General features: G+C 37.1%; 1 protein-coding gene across 20 annotated transcripts in view; it reads right to left on the bottom strand.

Annotated features, from left to right (window-relative positions):
• Positions 1-23,675, bottom strand: part of NAALADL2 (N-acetylated alpha-linked acidic dipeptidase like 2) — a 438,404-nt gene that overhangs the window by 218,914 nt on the left and 195,815 nt on the right. For all 20 annotated transcript variants that reach the window (XR_013954883.1, XR_013954884.1, XR_013954885.1 and 17 more), the window contains one exon: positions 19,482-19,983. Coding sequence is in view for 16 of the 20 variants with exons in the window: in XM_080604240.1 (XP_080460366.1) it covers positions 19,482-19,983 (502 nt within the window). In the remaining 4 variants the exon portion in view is untranslated. The remainder of the gene's footprint in view (positions 1-19,481; positions 19,984-23,675) is intronic.

The following is a 23,675-nucleotide window of genomic DNA, read 5'->3' as shown; positions in this document are numbered from 1 at the left end:
CACTGGTAAGCAGAAATGCTTATCCACCATTAGTCACGACTTATTTCCTCAGAAGCTATGAAACGGCCGTGAATTCTCCAGTCCTGCTCCAGAACAGTGACAGCATTCCCCTTCAACTGATTGATCATGATCAGACCTCAAAAACATGCATGATTTGATCCCTGGCATTTCTCAATACAAGTTGCCAGCTGCAACGTAACCTTTTTGTGCCCACGTTCCCTCTCGGAATGCATTAAACACCATACAAATGCATACACGATCAAGACCTAATTTATATCGTTCAAAGGAGAAATCCCACAACGCCCTGGATCACTTAACTGTATCTTTTGATGCCACACATGGATTAAGCATATAATACAATGACTCAAAGCTTCATCACTTGCTTTCATCTGCAATATCATCCTCTTAAGGAAGGAAAAAAGCTGCTTTTCCTAATCCATGCAAAAACTGCGCACCTGAACAAAGCAGGAAAACCAAAGCCGGTATTGTAAATCAAAGCAAACTGAATAGGCTCTATTCCCATATACACAGAAGTGTACAGCACCACTTTATGTGCCAAGATATACAGCTATCTTTAACTTTCCACTTACTTTTAGTGAACGGGCACAATACTATGTTTTGTTATGCTCTTCAGTGAAACTGTACTTCTTTGTCAAGGAGTCAGATACAGAGTAATTCATAGTAGAGTTTTTACATCATTTTCACTGGCGACTTGCATACTGTTCTCAAGAATAAACGTCCTCTTCATGCTTCCCAACTAAAATAGTGAATGCACATTCAGAATTCACTAAATGCCACCCCCCCCACCTTGATTTGCAAGAAGCAGTCTCTTAACCTATCCGCCCGGGACAACATAACCTAAAAGATGTAGCTGAAAACAAATGCAATGCTTTACCTGGAAAATAAAAACAATTTTAAAAAAGAAAATAAAAAAGTTTTATGGGCCACAATCATACACAGCAGAAAAATAACCAATATTTATAGCAGCAATCAGATACCAAAGGATAAAGGTGGTATAAATTCTTTCCATCATGACTCCAAAGTGACTCCAGCAGAAATGTTCAAGATTTATATTAGGTTAATGAAAAGCAACTTTCAGGTCATTGTGCAATTTCTATTACAAGCAAAGAAAATAGGAAAAAAAATAATATTTTAAGGCAGTAGATGAATTAAATAGCATAGTAGAAATGCTATGTTGCCAAATGCATGTTGCCAAAGCTTTACCTCACACCATCTAAAGAAAAACCATTTAAAATGATTAACATATTTGTTAATTGAGAAACATGTCCATTTTTAAGGTATGAGTACAGGATTTTATATCTTCAAGTACTCCTGTAACAAAGAGCAGCTTATCTCTATATTTCATGTCTTTATGATGCTGAAAAATGTTTTGCTCCTTCAGTAACTCCATCGCTTGTCCTCTTTCAGCTGACATGCTCTTCAAGCCTTCTTTCTGTCTTAAGGCAGCGCTTAGATTGATGTTCATTACAGACAGCATTTAGAAGTCCCGCAATTCTTGAGATAAGAGAAACATACCTACAGTTGTGCACCCAAAGTTACTAGAAAATAATTGGCAAAATACATTTCCTGAGCCATCTTGTCTTTCACGAAATCCCCTAAGTGGTGCTTTCCTTCCTCCTGTACGGGGGATGACATCACTTTCTGCATGCCAGCAAGAAAAACAGCACAATTTTTGCACAAATCTTACTATTGCTTCAACAGACCTAATTTTTCCAATGGGTTGGTAACATCAGAAAGAGTTGGCAGGTGCCCAGCAACAGCCTCATGAGCACTGGTCACTGCTGCCCACAGCGAGGGGCAGTGAGATGTAGACAGTTAACACCATAGTTTTTTCTATGGTTTAGTAAAATGTCTGCCTCTGAATTTCCTACAGGTGTGGTCTTCTTTAAGAAGCGACCAAAAATTAAGAAATGTTTAATATGGGATAATGGTGTATTGGTTGTAATTATGATTTCAAAATATATCACTTAAAAAAAAAAACAAACCACAAAACTCTGGGTTTCTGAGTATAATAACCATTGTTTATATTTCTAGATATTAAAACTGACATTGTACACATTGAAATTTGTAAGGGAAAAATTAAGGAATTATTATGTGTAATGAATTTTACTCATCCATAAACAAACAATTTTAAGGTAATTAAAATAATTTCAGAAATATTCATGAAATTGAAAAATTATACTTTCAATTATAATCCAATTTCAACACATGTACATTAAATTTGTTGTTAAAATGAACAGCTAAGGTTTTAAAAACAGGAGCAGCTTATTCTTCTTCACAGATCAAGATGCAAATGCTAAAAAAGAATAATAAGATAATTGTGGATGTAACTAAGGAGGGATGACATCTTCATGATTTCCCATTCCTCTTGGCCACCTGAGCAGTTGCAGAGCTACGTGTATAGGAAAGCTAATGAGTTTAAAAAATACCACTCTAACTAACTTTAACCAAAAGATAGTTTTCAGGCAGATCAGCTTCTTCAACCACGTGGCCAAACTGCCACGGTAAGGTGCCAGCACAAAGGAGAAAGGGGGCAGGGTACCATGGAGAGGAGGCAAGCGAGACAGCCCACCTCAGATCACATCTGCTTGAACTCATTGTGATTGCTAGCCATAATTGGTAACTGGTAAAATAAAATTCTTCACTGAGACCCCAAGAGTCTGTCCTGAAGACTCCCAAAACACCTCCTTGACCTGCCCAAAAGCCCACATTCTCCAGCGCAATGAAAAGCCCAAACAAACAAGTAGTTCCCCAGCACTCTGACCAAGGAGAAAATTCTTTCCCGATGCTGGAGTAATATTCTGTATGTCTGAGCACGTGAAGGACACGCAAGCGAAAGCATTCTCCATCTCTAGGAGCATCTCCACCCTCGTCCCGTGTCATGTCTCACCTATGACTAACATCTAAGCTTTCAAAGTAGACTAGAAAAACCTTGGAAGAAATTAAGCCATTTTTGTACGAGTGTGCATGTTTGTAGGGACTGGGGGAAAAGACTACAACCACTCCCCACATACAAAGCTGCAAGCATTACAAGAAACACAGCAATGCAGCAAGTCCTGTCTTCTTCCCACAGCTGGCAAGAGAACACGATGAACGGCATGATCTGGAGTGATACTCTAAAACCAGAAAGACCATGATCAGACCAAAACAAAATTAATGATGCAGACATTCAAATGAATGTCCGCTTTCCTTAAGACGTTTAACGTAGTATTTTAAAGTAACTAATGCTGAATAAATACAATTATTATAAAACTGTTCTTACTACTAATTTCAGATTGAGACTGTGGAATAAGATATTAGGAGGACTTTATAGCACTTATATTCTTAATCCTGGGACTCTTATTTCAATTCAATTCCATTTAATCAAATTCCCCTTATATCAATGGAGGTGTAAGACAAACCACATTTGTCCTAGATAGTGCAAAGATTTTTAAGTATACTTGATTGAGTTCCTAGACCTAGAGAGGAAATTTAGTCCGTGCCTGCATTTCATTCCTAGCTCCATTACAAACTTGTGTCGTCTAAGAAATTTTAAAATGTTATTACTGCAAACATAAGCCTGGAAAAAATGTTAAAACATTACTGTGCATCAGACCAGACTTGAGAAATTTCACAAGATGCTCATTTCCACTTGTGCAGATGTCCAAATACAGAGCTTTAAGAAGAAAATCCACTGTTTACTATAAACAAATCAAGAAGTAACAAATGTCAATTTTTTCCTGGTTTCAATGAGAAGCAATTCTTGTACAATTGGATGGAAATTCCTGTTATCAAACTTGCTAATTGAATTTAAAAATCCATAATTATTCCACTAATAGAGTTTAAATCTTTCAGTAAAGATACAAATATTTGTTACAATACCTCTGTAAATATGTAACTTCCCCACATTCCAGCTGTCACATTCTTTCCCATAATACCGTGCCTGAAAATGCGCAGGGAGTTAAAACAAAAAAACCTGACACCTGAGACGAACAGAACTAAGACACTTTCTTTTACTCCACAAAATCCAACAGTATTATTTATGAGAGCCATAAATAGGGGGACACAGCCTGACATATTTTGGCAGCATTCACAATTGCAATGGAACTGATATTCTGAAGAAACAAAACATTTTGCATTTACATTTTTTCCTCTTCTTTAACCTTCAAGCTGCTTAAAAACAAGATAATTTTTAATCTGCATATTGCATGGCATCAAAATAGCACTTCTCCAAAGCTGAGAAAACATATGCTGTCAGCAAAGAACAAAATGATCTCTTTGATTCTAATACCTGTGATAGTAGCGTGATAATAACAACGTGTGACAACTTCTCCCTACTCTCAAAATAATTATGGCTCTCTAGAATTCAGCATCTGCGTTACCAGATGTTACTGTCAAACACGTAAGCAAAAGCACTGCAGAAACCTGGCCAGCCTCCAGAGTTTTTGTCTCGATACCTCAGCAGATGCAGGTGGTTTTCAGTAGCCCAATATTTGGAGCATCAACCCATGCAAATCCACTTATGTAAACAAGAAAACAGCATCAGCAAATAATGCATCATATCCAAACAGGTTCAACGTAATCACTTTAGTCTGACTGGGAATGACATTTCCGCCAGCCTACTGAGAACTCTGATCAGTTTTTAGCGTTTGTCTGACATAAAAAAGTTAATGTCACTACATGTTTCTGAAAACTGATTTCTGTCCAATTCTTGCATTAGGATCTGGTTACTTGTTTTAGCTTCAACATTCACTTTTGTACCCAGATGAAGTTTTTGGCAGCGGGATGACACACAAGCTATTAAAAAACAGGCACATGCAGTAGAATTCTAAAATATTATATCAAAGCCATAAATCATTCACTCTTAAGACATAACTTGTAACTTAGCACCAAACTCTTTGCCTGAATATGCTGATTTGTATGATACAATTTTTATGGAAGAATTTTTCCTCCATCTATGTATCTCTAAACTGCCGCAATTTGAAATCAAATTATCTTCAACAGGGAAGCAATCCAAATGCTAGCTGAATTGTCAAAGTAAAAATAAACATATTTAAAATGAAATTAACCATAGCCAGAGGGTAACAATCTTTCAAAAACATGCCTGAAGCACTCCTGATGCAGAACCTTTTTGATGTCACTCTCCCCAGCTAGGAAACCAAGATGTTTAATACAGAACCAAGTATGGAGAACAAGCCTCTTTCTCCAAACGACTCTTTCACCCTTTCCTTTCCAGAACCTGCCAGAAGCGACCCTTCCCTTTCCTACCTGGCTGCACCTCCCTCCGCTCACGTCAGCCTGGGACACCCCTTCCCCTGCCTGCCCAGCCCAGCCATGCTGCTGCTTTCCCAGGAGTGCACAGAGCATCTGAGAGGGCTTCTCCAGCTGCTGGCACTGCTCCCCTGCCATCCGAAAGGCATGTAGCCAGGCAGGAGGTCCAGCTCCTCTCGGCTTCCTCAGTAACACACCTTGCATCCCCAGGGGTGCAGAAGCATTTTGGGAACCATTATGACCAGCACACTGACCGGCATGCAGCAGGACAGTTACATTTACAGAAAGGTTTTTTTCTAAAAGTTGTCCCAGAGCATTTTGCACAATCACCAGATGAGGTCTGACATGACATTTATTTGTTAAGGAAAGACACTGTTACTATTAGTTAAATTTTAGTACTTCAAAATCGGAAGCAGAATTGGAATTCAAGACTCTCTAAGAATGGCCACTGTATATGCAGGTATGAAAAGCGTTCACCACCTCAGAGTTTACAGCCTATATACCTGACAAACTAGATTTTAAAAATCTGCACTTCCATGGTCTTAGTTATTTCTGTCTTTCTAGGCACAGAAACACTTCTAAAGATTTCAAAAACCATCCACATACCGATGTTACAGGCAGTCTGATTTGCTCTGCCTGGGAGCTGTCTCAAAATTATGATGTACTGTTGTACTGTCATGGCTTTTTTCCTTTTTTTTTTTTTTTGGTGGGTGGGGGTGGGGGTGTGAGAGAATCTGAATGGCCACACCATTACACCATAAACATTATTAAAATTGAAAAAGTGAAAAAGGAGACTGATCTCAGTTACACTCTTGTAAATTCAGAGATCTTTGGGAAATTCAGCAAAGTACATATTAGGCAACCAGAAACTGGAATCAAAACCAAATGTTTAAGTCTACTTTGACAGAGAACTAAGTTAAATCCACTGTACTATTTTAATTTGTATTTTAACGTTTTCACATATTCAGGGTTGATAAGACATAACATTTCCAGTAGGTCTGGAATTCTTTTGGCAAACAGGGAAAAAGCAATTGAAAAGCAATTTCTGTTACATTGCCTTCAAGATCAAATAAGGACTTCTCTGCAGAGCCTTACTACATAAAATCAGAGCCATATAATTAGCTGTAAGCAAATATTCACTTTAATTTTCCATATCTAATAGAATACAGCATCTCTCAAAGTTAGTGCTAGCTTTATGGGCTCAAATAAGAGTGCAAGTAAAAATCATTTGATTTTACCGTGTATATTCAAATATTACCAGGCCAGTTTAAATACTGTCTCAAACATATGCTAACAGTAATAGATCATCTCCCTTACAGCTACAATAATAATGAACAAAACTTGATTAAATTCAATACTTCCATGATTTGAGACTCCGTATGAGAGTGGGGGAGATACAAAGATAAATAAGAGTTTTTCTGGCAACCTTTAATTCCCATTTAGCATTCTCAATTAATGAGAAGCTAATATATTGTTTGCAATACACAAGGCATAAAGATTCATCCTTTAGCTGGAGCTGAATCTAGAAAAGAACACTAATTTTCCATTATGATTGAGTCATCTATTTAAAGGATTATGTTTAAGCAGTATTATGATACACTTTCACTGCTTCTCAAACAACCTCCCTGTCATTTTCTGTAAGGCTGCATTATTTCTTTGAAGTTATCTTTTTATTATTTCAGTGGAACTATTTACAAGCTGTACTGTAGCTCTCCGCAAGAAACCAGGAAGTGGTTTGCTTACGAACTACAGTAAGCCTTATGACAATTATTACAAAATGTCTCTGTGTAAAATCACTTTCCCGTCATTCCAGATAAAGTAACAACTTTTGCTTTGAGGTAAGAGATCTTGATTTTTTGGTGGAATATCACCATTCTCATCCCAAAGTCATTATTCATGACATTAATGAATAGCAGAATACATAACAAATACTTATTCATCTTTAGATAAACCTGTTTCCTATTTTTTCTGACCTAAGAATCACATCATATAATGCAGCCTGCAACCAGCCTTTAACACACAACAAATAAAAGGAGTTAAAATGTCCTTATCCACGAAAAGATACAGTATATAGCCTAAACTTAACATCAATTTTCTGGTGATAGACTGAAGCATGGTTACTGACTAACTCAAACTCAAATATCCTGATTTTTTTTGAATTTATAATAATTTCTATGTAATTTTATCTAGAAATTTAACTCTTCTTGCTGAAAGATGGTGTGGAAATGTTAGCTGGTTTTATCTGAGAGGAAGCAAATAGGACTGGATCTCAAGAGAGTCTGCTGTTGTGGAGAAACCAAACAGCCTTCAGCAGAGGTGGTTCAGGAGCAGCCTCTCTGAGGCCCTTGTGGTGTCCGGCCCTGTCCACGGAGGAGCTCAGCCTTGGCACCCTGGACAGACCTGAGGTCTTCCCTGAAGTGGGTCAGAACAAGTAGCTGCGGAAAGGCAGCCCACTGGCAAGATATTTAAATTTGGGAATGGCAATTCTTCATTTCCACTAAAAATAACCTTGACCCAACCTAAAAACAATCTTGAAAATCTCCGGTTTGCCAAAGCAGCAGCAGGTCCCTATGGGCGAGGCCCCTTACTCTCATTGGATTCAGCAAACATTTCTCTCTGTACCTCACTAGGCCGCTAGGCTTTTCATGAGTTTACGAGATAACACAATAATCCTTCTCCTCGTTGTGTCCCAGCACGCCATCCGTGTCTGGGACGATGAGCAGAAAAAGTGTGGCGGCATGCCGGCTCGAGCCAACACGCCTCCCTGAGGGGAGTCCTCATGCACCTCGTGCCTCGACGATGGCAGCGTGCACCCTTCAGGCACCAGGACGGCACAAGTTTCAAGCCTGAACCTCAGAGGACAGTCCTGCAAGCCGGGGCACCACAGGGATCTGGGCTTTTTTGGTGGGCTCTCGAGGCCTTCTCAGCAAGGCAAGGACAGCACTACACAGGAACGTCCCTGAAGTGTTTCTCACTTACCTGAGGCCCTAATTTTGTGAAGGATAATTTGATCTTTAATGTCAGCCTTAATTACATTAACAAAGGGGATGGGATCCAAACATACCTCCAACATTTAATCCAGGGAATGATTCATCCTGATCCAATTAACTGTTTCTCAGACTGTGAGACCTTTTTAACTTCCAGACATACTAAGTCAGGAGAAAATGAGACACACACAAAAGAGACTTAAAATTCTGTGAGCCTTGCTCTTCCTCAGGGAAGCACTGATCATTGCTACAGCCACAATCTGTACATGCTGCAATTTCTGCAATGGCAATGCTGGCAGAACTGTAAAAAGAGTTAGATTAATCCAGTCAGGATGTGACGAAAGCATGTAAAACCAATTTCCAAATCCGTAAGACTAAAGTAGGATTTAATTTATTTAGCTTTGTATTTCTGAAATAATTCCAAATGATTCTTGTTTTAACAGTGTCTGTTTTGTTGTTTTTGTTTTTTTTTTCTTTAAAAAAAAAAAAGTTTTGCCAGTTGAGAGCTGCAAATTCAAGATAATGCCCCGAAGGCCTTGCGGTGCTATAAACAGCTCTGTGCATGTTCCAGCAGAAGTGTGACAGCACTGCGCTCGGCCTCAGCTTTGTTCCTGCCAAGCCCCAAATCCTCTGTTCTAGTACAGTTTATTAATCAAAAGAGAATATTAATATCGAACCTTCTCAGACAACCTATTTAAAGTAGCTCAATAATAAAGGAAAATAAGTGGTAACTCCAAAAATTTAGAAGTTTAATGCTAACATCCTTTATCAGAGGACTCTCATTGCCTTTTTTTAGAAGCCAATTGATGAAAAATTGCAGAATCTGATCTTATCTGACCATAAATGACAAAAAACAGAGGCAGAGATTGTAGCGTTGAGCCTTTGATGTGCATTTAAATGTATATGTCCCTTCCAACACAAGACTTTCTACAATTCTACTATTTTTTACTATACGATTTTTAATTTAATATTTCCTCTTTCACCCATTGGTACTTGCTATATTATTTTCCCACACCAGACAAAGGAGCCCACATATCTATTTTTACATGGAAGTATTTCTGCTCTTAATATTTTATGTTACATAAGACCTATTTCAATATGAAGGAGATGAGTCCCTCAACTTATGTTCAACTTATTTCTCATCTAGTGCTAAACAAATACTACCAACTTTAAAAAATAAAAATAAAAAATTTAAGGAGTTGAGACCTAACCTCCTCTGCAGAAGTGTATCCTTAATAACCGTTTGGCCTCTGACTACGATAACACAATCATTGTAGCATTTGAGTTCTTGCAGTTTCAAAATGACTTATAAATACTTGAAACACCTCTGGGCCTGGGATTAGAATGGAAATCAGGTTTCAGCCACAACCACAGACAGAACTGATACTGAACAGTAGAATAAATATATGAAAGTTTTGAGGTTTGTAGTGTGACAGAACTTCAGCTAGTATGCAAAAGTAGATATATGTGTTCACATATGCACAAAACCTCATATACAAATAGGTAGTGGTATATGTCTATATTTCTGTCTACAGGAAACAGTCATTACAAAACATATTTCAAATTATTTTTAAGTTTTCCATGTGAACAAAAGGAATAACTGTATTCACTTCCAAAACACAATGTCTTATCTATCTTTTCAGCATGTAGGCTGAATAATTTAGAAACAAAATCCCCCAGAGGATCTGTGTTAGGATTCTGAGGAACTGCAGAAAACTTAACTCTTCGTTTTTGTCACAGTTTAATTTTCTTAAATAGCTTTTAGAAATATTAGTAAAGAAAAACAAGCACGATGATACAGAAGAAAACCATTTGTATTTTTAAGTCACTCCTTGCATTGCTAGCAACACAGCAGCAGGTTCCATTTGCCTTACACTGAGCATATCATGAATAATTCACTTTCTTGCTTTGTTCCCTAAATAGTTGACAGGGAATGGGAACTTTATTCATGACCGTATGGCCTTTTTTTAAGCTTGTCTATGTATTTAATAATGCACATCACAGGGCCCATCACCTAGGTTGGCATTTATTAAAAATAAAAGCATTCAGTAACTGTTGCTAACAAATGGCCATGAAACAAGCAACTTCCCAGAGCTACCACTTTTTGCTCACAAATAGCACTCACCCAGCTATTTAAATAATTAAATGGTCTCAATCTGCACTGCATCAGCATTGGCTCACGTACGTTTCGAAGAGGAAACAGATTCCAGAACCGCTGGGAACATGCTCCTGCCTTGGCCACAATCATAACCATAAATATGTGAGCTCTCTGCTAAATTGCAGCTGCCCTGCTGGAATAAAGAAAATGATTTCCATGAACAGTGACATTTTCACAGACTCCTTATTCATTTTAAACTATCAGTGCTTCCTCCCACTGTCTCCCATCTTCACATTTTGAAGAACTCCTGGGCTTCTCCAGTCTGTAGGCTCCAGTTCACCACTTGAACAAAAGCAAAATGTGTTATTGCACAGGGCATACTATATGGGTGTATTAAGTATATACCACAGCAATAGTCACCTTTTCCCTTAAGCCTCACACAACCTACTTTATTAGCCTGCTAGCTAATGAAGTTTGAGCACCTATTAAAAAAAAGTAAAACAAACAAACCCCTCAAATACCTGCTCACTAAAAATGAAGGACCTGTAGACTCTGGCATATATTGAGCTTTTATGATTCTGATATCACTGGTACAAGGGAGTCTATGTGAAGCTATAGAAAAGAAAGAAAATGTCACAACAGCTGAAAAGATGAAAGTTGTTAAATTTTCTCCATTCTCTTAAACAACTAGCTTTCACAAAAGATAAACTAAGACATTAAGCTGATTGAAGACCAGTTTGCTTTGGTAGGAAATATCAATGAACATACAAAATTCCCAACTAAGAATAAAAATAATAAATTCATGATTTCCAAACAATTTTACTTCTGAAACATTAGAACACTGTTTCGATAGTGATACTTGAGTTTGCTTTTCATTTTTTTTATTTTTTACTAAAAGAAAAAAAATGAATTGGGAAATTTCCACCTAACTGGAATATTTAAACCTTTTCACCCTTTAAAATATTCTCAGTAAATAAGTGGAGTGTGACCCAACGTTTTGCCCTGGACAGGCACTAGTTAATCAAGAAATCATCTGTATGTAAGTTTGTGTCAATTAAATGTGTCCACGGGAAAGATTAGCTTATATGAAGGATAAGACTTCATGCATGTTTAAAGATTATCCATTATTGAGACCAAAAAATAAATAAAATCAAGCATACATACAGACCTCTTGAATTATTTAACTTTTTGTCCATAAACAGTATTCAAGAAATTCTGAATAAACCAACCCATCAAATGAATTCGTTTAATTTCGAAAGTCTAACAACATGCAAGTTCCAATATTACTGGGAAAAGGCTGAACTTTTTAATACATTTTATTTATTTCAGGATGGCAACTACAACGCTTCAGAAACTCATCAGCTTTCAAAGAGAATTGCACTGAGAATAGAAGCCCCTTAATGCAAGACTATTGTAGAAGACGATTATTAAAATTGATTATTATTCAGACAATATCAATTTCATTATCTCTGATTGATTCCTAGCATTGCTTCTTAGCAGCCTTCAGTTATGAATGCTGCATGAACAGTAACCTAATACTGCACAACAAATTGCTGTCCTGCTGGTCTCAGTGAATTTGGTAACAGCCCCGACTTATTAGCAGGCTTCCAGTAAATAGCTGTCATAGGTGCTGACTGTAGGGAACTGGATGTCAAAGCACCACCAAACAGGGTTGAGAAAACTCTTTCCCCTCGAGGCTTTGTTAATTTGATTTATGTGTACAGGCAGGAAACTAATTGCTAATTGTTGCAGTGCATACCATGGAATTGCAGCACTCCACTCAAATCCTGCATCTCAAGAGTACCAATAGACTTCAGTTTTACAGTCTGCTGATGAGAGATGCATCCTAAACAGGAATTTGTTAGTGCTTGGTGCTTTAGAAATTTTACAAAATTTAGATTTTGCAATACCCTGTGCCACCGTCTCCTCCCTGGAGGAAACAGCCACCCTCTAGGCACAGCATCACGCTGAGATGTTGAGCGCCAATACAGTTACCTCAGCAGGAACAAACTCTTCCTGTTGTTCAGGCAATTAGTAGATAACGCATCTAGTGCCAGTAATTAAACTGTCAAGAGTTTTTTGTTCTGGAATGTTTGTTTCTCAGTATCTCTGTAAGTATGTCCCTGGGACCACTAGCCAAAATTGCAGATTTTCCTTGTATTAAGGTGCAAATACTGGGCACTGAAGAAGTACTTGGTCCAACTTCCACGTCCCCTGTATTTCTACATTGGAAATAATTGGCCTACAATAAAAACAGGCTGTCATCTCAGCAGGATGAATGATATCTTTTCTTCAGAATTTTTCTCTTGAAAGAAGTATGGTTTGGTTATGCCTATAAAACTGATGAGTGGCAACATAAATAAGACTTTTGCCTGTAAATATTGCCTTTTAGCCAGCGTTAGTGTCAGCATCACTCAGAAACGTCTAGTCAATTACTTTTTCAGGTGTAGGCTAGTACTGAGCCTACTACTTACCAGAAGTTTTTTAAAAGGTACACCAAACAGTACAAAAACTGATACCGCTTCGTGATACACGGATGATTTACAGTCTGTTCCTGTTTGTCACGCTGCAACAGAAACGACCCTCAGAAATCCTCAGCTTTCCAAAAGACCACCAAGCAGCTGCAGGTAAAGAGGAGCATGAACCCTGGGGGACATTGGGCTGTCCTGAAAATCTGAGAACAGGAAGATTGAGGGAATTGCGAGTCCCTCCCCTGTTCCATAGGGTAGCCCGAGCAGGCTAGAGTGAGGTATGCTAAACCTTTAAAAAACAAATTACTCCCCCGCCCATGCTGGCACAGCTCATTTCATCGCCTATTAGAAAAAGTAGTACTTGTCACTGCTCAGAATTGCTGTTTCTAATTGGGTCTAAATTGCCCCCCACTTTTCAGCAGTCATGGTAAAGAGGTAGATATCTAATGGCCATGGAAATTGGTTTTCTCTCTAAACCCTAACCACACTCCTGTTTTTAATGAATGCAAGGCAAATTGGCAAGGTAACCTCTAATTTTAAAATATAAGATTACACAGTCCAAAAAGAAGTCATCAGAGCAAAATTCATTTCCACTCTAATGCCTATCAAACAGGTGTTCCTTTTTACCAGAAAATGTGAGGCACTAGACCAACGCTCAGACATGAAAGGAGAGCAGGACTGTGTCCCTCAGTCCCCCATATCCCCATGTAATGTCTCACCAGGACTGGACTGTCTGCCCCTCATCTACCCCCCTCAGGTTTCCACCCTTAGCCTGTGAATGTTGCATCGAAACAAACGCTGCACCACAAAAAAGACATTTAAGAAAAAACAATAATGAAAAAAAAAACCTTCAGAAATTCCCAATTAGCTAATCTACATATTTTGCTATTCTACAAAATAACCTGGAATGATACTGTTATAAGAAAACGCCCAAAAGCATCATTCTCAGTTTTCAGTTTGTAGCCAGGCAGGACATCATACACAACACACAAATCCTGCTGCTATCTTCTGCTAAAAGGTCTCAGAGGTTTGGCAATCTCTCTCATTTTCTTGCAGCTCAAAGACAAATACTTTTTTTTTTTTTTTTTCCTCTTTTAAAGAGTTTCTGAACTGGTAAGTTGGCCCAGTTGTGATTTTCTTTCTATTTTTCCTAGTACAGAACTGTATGTTGTTTTTTGAGAAAGAAGCAATAAGGCAGAAGCCATTCGTGTGGGCTGTGACAGAAAAGGAAATTTATCAAGGGACTCATTACTTATTATGCCAATGTGAATATACAGCTTATTGAATCTAATTCATTACTATATCACACTGGTGTATTGCTTGGAAAAATTATTTTAAAGCAACACTGTGTACTTCATTTACAAAGGACACAGTTATAATACAAAAATCACACTTTACTGTAAATGATTTCCCAAATCAAACATCTCAAATTCAATATATTTTTTATGGTTACCATTAAGAAAAATAATCAACTGAGAGGAAAAATTGTTTTCAGTGAACCACACAGTGGACTTGAAACATAAAACATGTCCTTATGATGTTGAATAAACCATAAGCTAAGACGTTTCATCCAACAGGAAGACGAGTTTTATAAACATATGCTGTAACTGACACTAAGAGAACAAACTTACACCTCCTTGTCAAACATTATATATCAATATAATGCGTCCTTCTTCCATCTACAGAAAAACAAATGAAAGAGCTATGTTCAGCAATTTCAAAAAAATAAAAAAGGTGAATCAAGTGAAACCAATGAAAACTATAAAATAGACAAGCTTTTCTATTAACACCTCTGAAGTACAGATACAAACTATTTTGAGGCAAAGGAAAAAATCACATTAGACATAAGTGGGTATCTGGAGCCTAAATTTATCAAGTTACTGTTCCACAGATAATAGTTCAGGTCATGCAGGGCATGCATGCGCTTTCATGTGCAAAAGATACCTCTCCACGTTCTCAGAGCCGTTCTTTACTGGTGAGGTAGCAGGAGAATAAGGGTGAGCTTTCACTTGTTTGATATCACTCTTATCTCCTTTCAAAAAGGTCTTTGTACTTATAAATACACGTCGAAAATTATGTGAATAAAGAGAATCCCAAGTGATTACACAAACTGTGGGAAGGACATAAATCCGGAGTTCACTGAGCTCCTGGTTACCCAGGAATGTGGCAATATCAATTTCTAAAGATGCAGTAGGGAGGACTTCAGATTCAGCCTAACAATACAATAAATATCCAAAACTGATACACAGACACGAACAGGACAAGTTCCCATGGACTTGCTTTTTGCAATACATTTCTCAATTGCTGGCATGACAAAAGTCAGAGAATTTGCTTGCATACGGTGGACAGAAAGCAACAAAAACAGCAAATCCCAGGTAAAGCAAGCAGTGGTCTAGGTCTGTTATTTACCCATGAATACATCAGCACGTAGCTATTAATTAACAGTGGGGATGGAATTGGCCTTCACTAAGGGAAGCAGCCACTGGAGCCCCTGAGCACAAGATGTTATTTCTCCTTTCTCCCCTTGTACCCTTCCCTTTACAAGGTGATGGTCTGTTCCTGGTGTGATTTCTCATCCCTGGAACAGCAAATTCAGTTTTTCCAAGAAGCAGCTTGGAAATTTAATTCATGTCCAAATATCGACAATCCAACTTTTCTGAGAAGTTCTGGTCTCTGCTTCCCAGGTGTTTCACAGACTGCATGCAATAAAAAGGCTCGATGTTCCAAGGTTTTAACAGCACTGAATATAACTACTGAGGGAAAACAAACACTTGGGTGTGGAAAGAAGTTTCCCACCTCGCTTTCAGATAAACTCCTTTTCTCACTGCATAGCAAACTTTTGTTTCTTTGGCAATGACCGTGTAGGAGAGCTGCTGCTGTCTACTTTCCTGCAGCCCTTTGAAGAATTAAGCTGAAGTTATGGATAGCACCAGACACCGGTGACAAATCAATTCTTGCCAGAGATGGATTTGTGAGATTCCGCAGGTGATATTACCAGCTGGAAGAAGGAACAGATATGTCTCCAAAGGACAGTTAGCTATAACTAGATGCATTACGAAGGGATTTAAACCTCCCTATTGCTCGAGGGAGAAAAAATCGTAGTGAAGAAAGCATTTGAGTGAGGATATATAGAATGAAACACAGAGCTGAAATGTAAGAGTAGCCTGATGGACTGGATGAAGAGAAGAGCAAAAAAGTCTTCCGTCTATAGGCCCCTGTTCTTAATCATGGAGAAACATATCCATTTTTTGCAATAGCATGACTGCAAAACTGATAGTAACTGAGACCTTTTACTGTCAAAAGGAACAGCACATTAAAGCAGCATAAGGCTATGAGAATTTTTAAAATAATGTTTGAGAATTAACTAATCTGATAAGTAAGGCATAAGTAGAATTATAATTGACAACAACACAATTGTGCACTTTTCTTTACACTTACAATTCAACATGAATCTTTTTATATTGAGTTAATTTACAGAAATCAAACCAAAAAAATACAACTTCTAATAAAATAAATATGGTAGCCCTATATTTCTCAAGAAAGTTAAGATTTTGTCCCATTTTTATCTGTCTTTGGAGCAACACCATTGAAATGATTTCATTCAAAATAGAAATACTATATTTTTATTTCCCCTATTGAAGTACTTTGTACTGTTAAAAGTGTTAAACAATGTATTTTCTTTAAGAAAAAGATGTCAGTAGTTATTATAATACTAGGGGTCTTTGGAGAGACTGTATTCATGCTACTTTTTGTGCTTTCATTGTCTCGTCCCCTTAGTTTGTTAATAATACTCAACTCAAACCTTAACTGACAACCCACCGAAGTTCAATTTGCACAAAATTCAAATGTTTGCCATTCTTAAAGATAAATGCTTCACAGCATCTATGGCGAAAAAAACTTGGTTGTTAATGAGAGCTCATTGAAATTAGTGACAATCTTCCCTCTAATGAACAAAATCTTGCTGGTTAATGAGAGCGATGTTGAAGTTAGTGATGATCTTCCCTCTAACTCCAGACCAGCGCATTAACATTGTCTCATTTTTTCCCTTGTCTTTTCCTGAAAGTAAGGCAGGAAAAAATGGCTGGTGGGACTGACAAAAGAGCAGCAAATGAGCTCTCACAAAGAGCCAAAAAGGGAGATGGCAGGAATGCCTGTACCTCCCATTTCATCAAACTTTGTAGACAAACTACTGTCACCTTATGGGATCCTCCATTCAACTTGCACAGAATCCAGTCCAAATCCCAGCAAAATCAACAAAAGTCCCTGGGTGCAATTCAGCAACTTCTTTTATAGCCTAGAGCCTTTTACAGCCCAATACTCAAAACATCATCTTACTGCAGCAGAGTTCATCTCAACAGAAAGTTCCCACTCCAGACTTCTAAGCACATTAAGGTGATGTCTACTTGGGTAATAGGACTGGTACAGCTGTGTCTTTTACGCATTTTTCTTCCCAGTCCTTTCTCAGAACTGTTAGCAAAATCTCTTACCTTTATTGAGTCTGATCTAAGTAGTAAGCTAAGAAAATTAAATTAATGTCATTCTCAGTAACATTTAGAAATTGCAAGCTAAGCAGCTGCCACTTATTCCTAGTAATTCAAACTATATTACTTTGAAAGAAGTTTTACAATAACATATATTGATTTTGTCAGGTTTTTTTTTTCCCCCTCAAGAAACATATGTTGCAGGTTCTGTATTTTTGGGGCTACATATATGCAGGTTTCATTGCAACAGCTCTGACTCTAGCCAAACAGATGTTGAGGGAAAGCAGCTTAACAGAACATGCAATAAAACCTTTTTCAGATCAAAATGCTGGGTGAAGAAAAATCTTGTGGGTAATACAGTATACTAAACACATTGATTATATACTTATACATAGAACTGATAAGTAATGAAATTAATTATAATCCTTGATTACATTTGCAGAAATCATGCTATTATGTTGAAAAAAAATAACCAAGTTCTACAAACTACGTTAATTAAATGTTGGCAACTATGTAAGTTTTGTAAGATCCAAAGTATTTATATAACTCATATAAATTGAGATTCTTATTAACATCCCAATCCCTAGCCAAAATAATTTGAAAAGAGATGAAACAACAGAATGTTTTTAAATCACTTCTCAAAATAATAAAATGGTAAGTTATTCCCAATCAAAACCAAAGTATTGGAATACTATTCCAAGACTAACAGACTTCTCTGTAATCTTCACGTAATACTCAATCAGCAGAATCCAGTTTAAATAAACAGTTTGTTCATGACTAAGCTTTATGACAGACTTCGATCTACTTTCCTTTCCGAGCAGAGAAGGTTAAATTTTTATCATCCAAAATAACCATTGCTTGTCACTTTATAAAGTTTCTCATTATGAAAATAATTGGATCCATAAAGTAGAGTCAGATCAGCGCATGAAAACTGACAAAGTCCTTTACACGTTTTTTGTTCTTTAACTTGTATTTAGTAACAGTGCTGTCTCAAAACATGGTACTGACCACTTCCAAGGATTTCAGATCAGGTTTATCAAAAATAAAAGCAACAAATTATATTAGAATAATTCACTGGTTACTTTCAATTTACTTCTGAAATATCCAGACCAACTTTTCGGATATCCTTTACAGCAATCCTTCCTAATCTTGAGTATATAAATTCTGCCACTTCTGAACGGATACTGATCAAAAATACCTGCAATGCATTTCCTTTACCATGAAAAAGGAACTTTCACTGCCTCTGGGTCACTTTGTAAAGCCAGAAATAAGCTGAACTCCTCCTTCATATAGACAGCACTTTGAAAAGTTGGCAGGAAAACAGGAGAATCTAGTTTTATCCCCATTCACTGCTAAAGAAAAGTGTACTCTCATACCGAAGTGTTTTATAAACTTTCAAATCAGTGGAAAGGTTCTGTATGGAAGAAAAAAAATAAGATAAAACCCAGCTAAGGGTTTTAGTAGACATTTTATAACACTTCAGATCCACATCCATAAAATAGGTACTATGGATTAAAACATTGCGTTTTCAATTCAGTAATTATTTTAAACAATTTGGGAGAAGGAGTTATCTGCCTGTGTTCTAAAAACAACAATCTTTCACAGTTCAGACTTCAATTTTACCTCTAAACACAGGCAGAGTAAAGGTTTAATTCCCCCTTATAGACTGAAAAACAAAGGCAAGGATTCACACTGAAAAACAAAAGCAAGGATTCACGTATTTGCCAGAGATTAAATGGAAATTTCTTAAAGCACCAAATATTACAAGTCACAATCTATAACCTTGCTTTTCAACATTATTTGACGATTGACAAGATCTAGGAAAGCTGGTACCTTCCATATTTATATTCACTTTGCATAGTCCACATTTTTCAATTCCTGTACATTAAAGATACTATTAATATATTTAGCAACATAACATTTTGGAGCAAAAATGATCATCCTCTTGAAATAAGAATATTTCCATAACAGCACAACTAATACAAATCCACACCGCTATAAAAATCATTTGAGTTTCATTCTCACCTCCCCATACATAACTGAAAGTTTCCCAAGTATCATGAGACTACCGAACACATGTAGAAAAATTCAAGGTTTGTAAGTAAAACAAATCAGAGCAAATCTTAACATTAGCACCTGAAGGCATTTAGAGAAAAAATGTTAAGGTACATACCTGTAAATCTGTTGAATATTTTCAGCTTTGATTTCCTTGAGGATTTCACGGTAGATATGAGGGTTATTTGGTTCTGGAGATGCTGGGGGAGAAGGACATTTCTTGCCTGAATAATATCCTATCACAATTCCAAAAATAAATACAATCAAAGCAGTGCAAAATACTTTCAGTATCTGAAAAAAGTTGCAGCGGTTATTCTTTGGTGCCTGTCTTGTGTAGTGTGAGATGTAGTCAGGGTCTTCCTGAAGTCGCTGGAATCTTCCTTTAGGAGAAGCTGATGGCTGGATGGGCTCAAGATCAAGGTCAGGGCTCTGTGAGTTTCCCAGATGATGCTGGACTGCACCATCCAGTCGGAAATGGTCAAAGCCAGGCTCCTCCAGCTCTTTTTCCATGTCCCATTCCAGTTCCAGTGCTGTGGCCTGGAGGTCATCGTTGTCAAGGTATGGAGAGTGCCCCTGTGCTCTCTGGTCTGCATTCACTTTGTGATAGGCCATCTTTTTATCTATTAAAATAGATTAAAAACAAACACAAAAACTTAAGCATTTGTTTCATTATGTCCATGTAAACAATTTATTATGTCTCCTTTGAAAACCTTGGAGAACTGAAAATACATATTAAAAAGCAAAAACTGAGTTCTCAGTTTCACTCTGCCCATTTCCATCCGCCTATTAACCTTTGTAGGATCAGTAGTCACACAATCATCAGTGAGGAAATAAGATATTTAAAGGGATATAATACATTGCGAGGATATGAGGAAAGGGAATTGAGGAGTACCAGTAGCAAACAAAAAAGTTAGCCCATTATTTTGTCAGTCTCCAATCTCCAAGATAGTAATAAAAATTTGAGTGAACGCACGGTTTTGAAAACAATTATTTATCACCTGAAAGTCATTTTTAAAGCTTAACTGCGTGTATCAATTTCATTGCACACACCATCCAAAATAATGCTGTTAAAATAAAGTTGAAAAAATAAAAATAACTAATTTGCCTGATCTGATTCTAAACACATGGAAACACTAAGTTAAAAAAGAAATTTCAGGGTGACACTGTACTTACACATCAATAAAAGACTTCCTTTTAGATGGAACATTCTATTATTTATAGCTATTTTAAATGCATAGCTCCTGAATGACTGATGAATTTACTTAGAAATTGTCCCAGCTGTTTTGCTCCACTTATTTTTTCCCATTTTAATGAATCAAAACCACTGGCAGGTACGCATTTATATCAAAATCATTCCTTTAATAGCAAGGCACTATCTGTGGTACTTCTAAATATTTCTATGGAAGTATGAACCCTCTAAAGGGAACTCTGACCTCCAGTGCAAACATTCAAAGTCAATTTTCAACGAATTGTTTTCAACGGACTGCAACAATAGGGTGCCATTTTCCTCCATACTTTGACAATAGCTATTCACACAAGCATCTGTAATTTAGGCCTTTTCAAACATCAGGCAGACTCATCAATTAGAATAAAATGAAGATTAAGATATTAAACTTCTCACAGTGATAGATATCAAATGATATCTACAACACCACATTATCCCTCCATTTTTACATTTTAAGGCATTTTCTTTCTCTGAGACTTACCTCCAGATAACATTATTGAGGCCACATAATAGATTAAGCTACTCAACACCAAAGTAGAATTTAGCTTTCGTGCAGCTCTTTGAAGAGAACAAACCATTAGAAAACACCGATAAAATGAAACAGCTTATTGTCCACTGAAAGACTACCTTGCTCTCTACAATTTACAGACCCTTGTGCAGCCATATAAATATCCCCTATCTATAACTGTCAGGCAGTCCAGCAACAGCCAAGAGAGCATCTAGTTGAGGTATGTGTTTCCAGTGTAGCTATTGTATACACTCTGCAAATCAATTCTCTACCTGCAATCCAAGTCCTTCTACACACAGTGGAAGGAAGAGTTTAGAGGGAGCTGAACTAAAGCATCTGAATCTGTGTAATTAAGCCACATCACTTATTTAAATAATAATAATAATAAAATGTTTGTATCTAACTTCTAGTTGAATCAACAAATGGCTTACATCTGCAAAGCTTTTATTTTGCCCTTGGTGTAGCAGGGTGTTTGAAGTGAAACTTTGTGCAAAAAGTTAAAGCACATTGCATAATTTCAAGCACATTCGAATCCATGGCCTTGAATGTTATCCAAGTGTTGCTGGAAAACCCACGGGGAACCTTTTAAAATCATGTTAGTGTCCTTAAGGATCAAAAAATTGTGATCAAAAATATCTTGCCTGAAAATATGTAGATAGTTCAGATCTTTAAAGATTCTGGTCAATTTAGCAATCACTTAAGTGCTGCAGTTCTGAGGTACTTTTGTGCATCTTGCCATGATGCATGCTTAAAATTATGCGTATGCTTCATTGCTTTGTGGATCAGAGAACAAAATGGAAAAAAATATATATATAGCTAGAGTAGTATAAAATAATACATGCTTAATTCTTTCAGGTGAATAGAATCATATATTCATAAAAACATTAGTTCCAAGGAACCTTTGGAGATTATCTCGTCCAGTATCTCACTCAAAGTGGGATTTATTGCTGCTATCAGATTCCCTTTTTCAGCAGAAGAAACAAGGCTCAAATCAGATGTTTGACTTGCCTCAGTTTCTCAATATCTTTCCAGAATTGAAGAATCCAAAACTGGATGCAATATTTCAGTTCTGGCCTCAGAGTACAGGAGAGCCAGAGCTGTCCTAGATCTACTGAGACATAACCCTGGTAGCCTGTGGGCTACCTGACTTGTTCATAAGTGTAGCGCTTGCCTCGTGCCCCCAGTTAGATGCCTCCTGTAATGCCCAGGTCCTTCACCACTATCTGCTGCTCGGTGAGGTGCCCACCTGCACTGATCAACAGGTTGTGATGGCCCTGCTCCACAACCCTGCTGGTCTGGCTGAACTTTTGGGGGCTTCCATTTGCTCAACCTTCAGGTTTGGGAAGGTCTCTCTGAACTGAAGCTCTGCAATTCAACAGGTCAACTTCTTCCCCAAAAACATTTTTGGAAAACTGGGCTAACCAATCTTGAAACTATTTATCTGTCCTTTTGTTCTGTCTTCTTCTTTGCTGGTGAAGGGATTAACTTGCAAACCGTGAATGACAGAGGCCACTATCGGATAACAACTGCCCAACAACCACATCTTTCCAACTCCATTTCATACTGCTTTTTATTAGAAAATAATTGGAAGAGTGGTTTGTCCTTCAAAAATCATTACTATATAATTTTGACTCTAGAATTCCTACAGTCATTTAACACAAGGCTTTAGTCAAATGAACAATCTCTTTTCAGGTAACTACGGTATTACCCGTAGCACAGGAATTAAAGGCAGCTTTAAGATGCAGTTGCATGGCAAATGATCTTGCTGAGTTTATAAATGACCATTGCGTTTCAGTGGTACTTAAGATTTCTCTGCATTTATGACATTTTAAAAACATATGTTATTGTTCAATGAAGTGCGTTAATAAAGGTTATTTAAATCTCTACGCATAAGCACATAATAAGCATTCCTGTGAAATTTCTTTAATGGCAGTTAATGCAGACAAGTAGTAACCACAGCGTAGTGAATCTCAGCAATTCAATATTCACATAAAGCACCAAAATAAGTTACAAAACTTCAGAAAAAAACACTAAATGAACTAAAAGAAATAATAATTCAATTCAGTTTTGTATTTGAGACCAGTCTTTGGTGTAACGGATCTGCTTAGAAATGTATCTGAGTTAGTTAAGGAACACGAAGAAGGCAAGCTGCAGTTAATGTCTTCATTTTTCTAGTAATATTGCCAACTTCATCATTTGAGTGTGAAGACACAACTTACCCAGAAAAACTGAGATTAGGGCCCATAATGTATTTAGCTCTGCCAACAGTTATTTTAGAAAGTGGTCTCCTGATTCTGAATAATACATACTTTATTTTTATATTAACAGTCCTATTTACTACTTGGCTGGTTAAGGAGGTACCATGACTTAAAGATTATGTATTAAATGCAATCTTAGGTAAGAATTTGAAAGATAAAGAAAACATTACACAGAGAATAACAACATTACACAGAGAATAACAACAAGACAATAGAACGATGGATAAACTGTAAAGTCATGAAAAGCCATTCTGATACTCTAGCTCAGTCTTCCCAATAACACAGACCATAAAAAGAACATATTTTTGAAAGATACTTTTG

This window comes from Anser brachyrhynchus, assembly GCF_964034855.1.
Source record: "Anser brachyrhynchus genome assembly, chromosome: 9".
NCBI classification, from domain to species: Eukaryota; Metazoa; Chordata; class Aves; order Anseriformes; family Anatidae; genus Anser; species Anser brachyrhynchus.
Note: the sequence above shows the minus strand (reverse complement) of the source record. Positions and strands in the feature narration are given on the sequence as shown.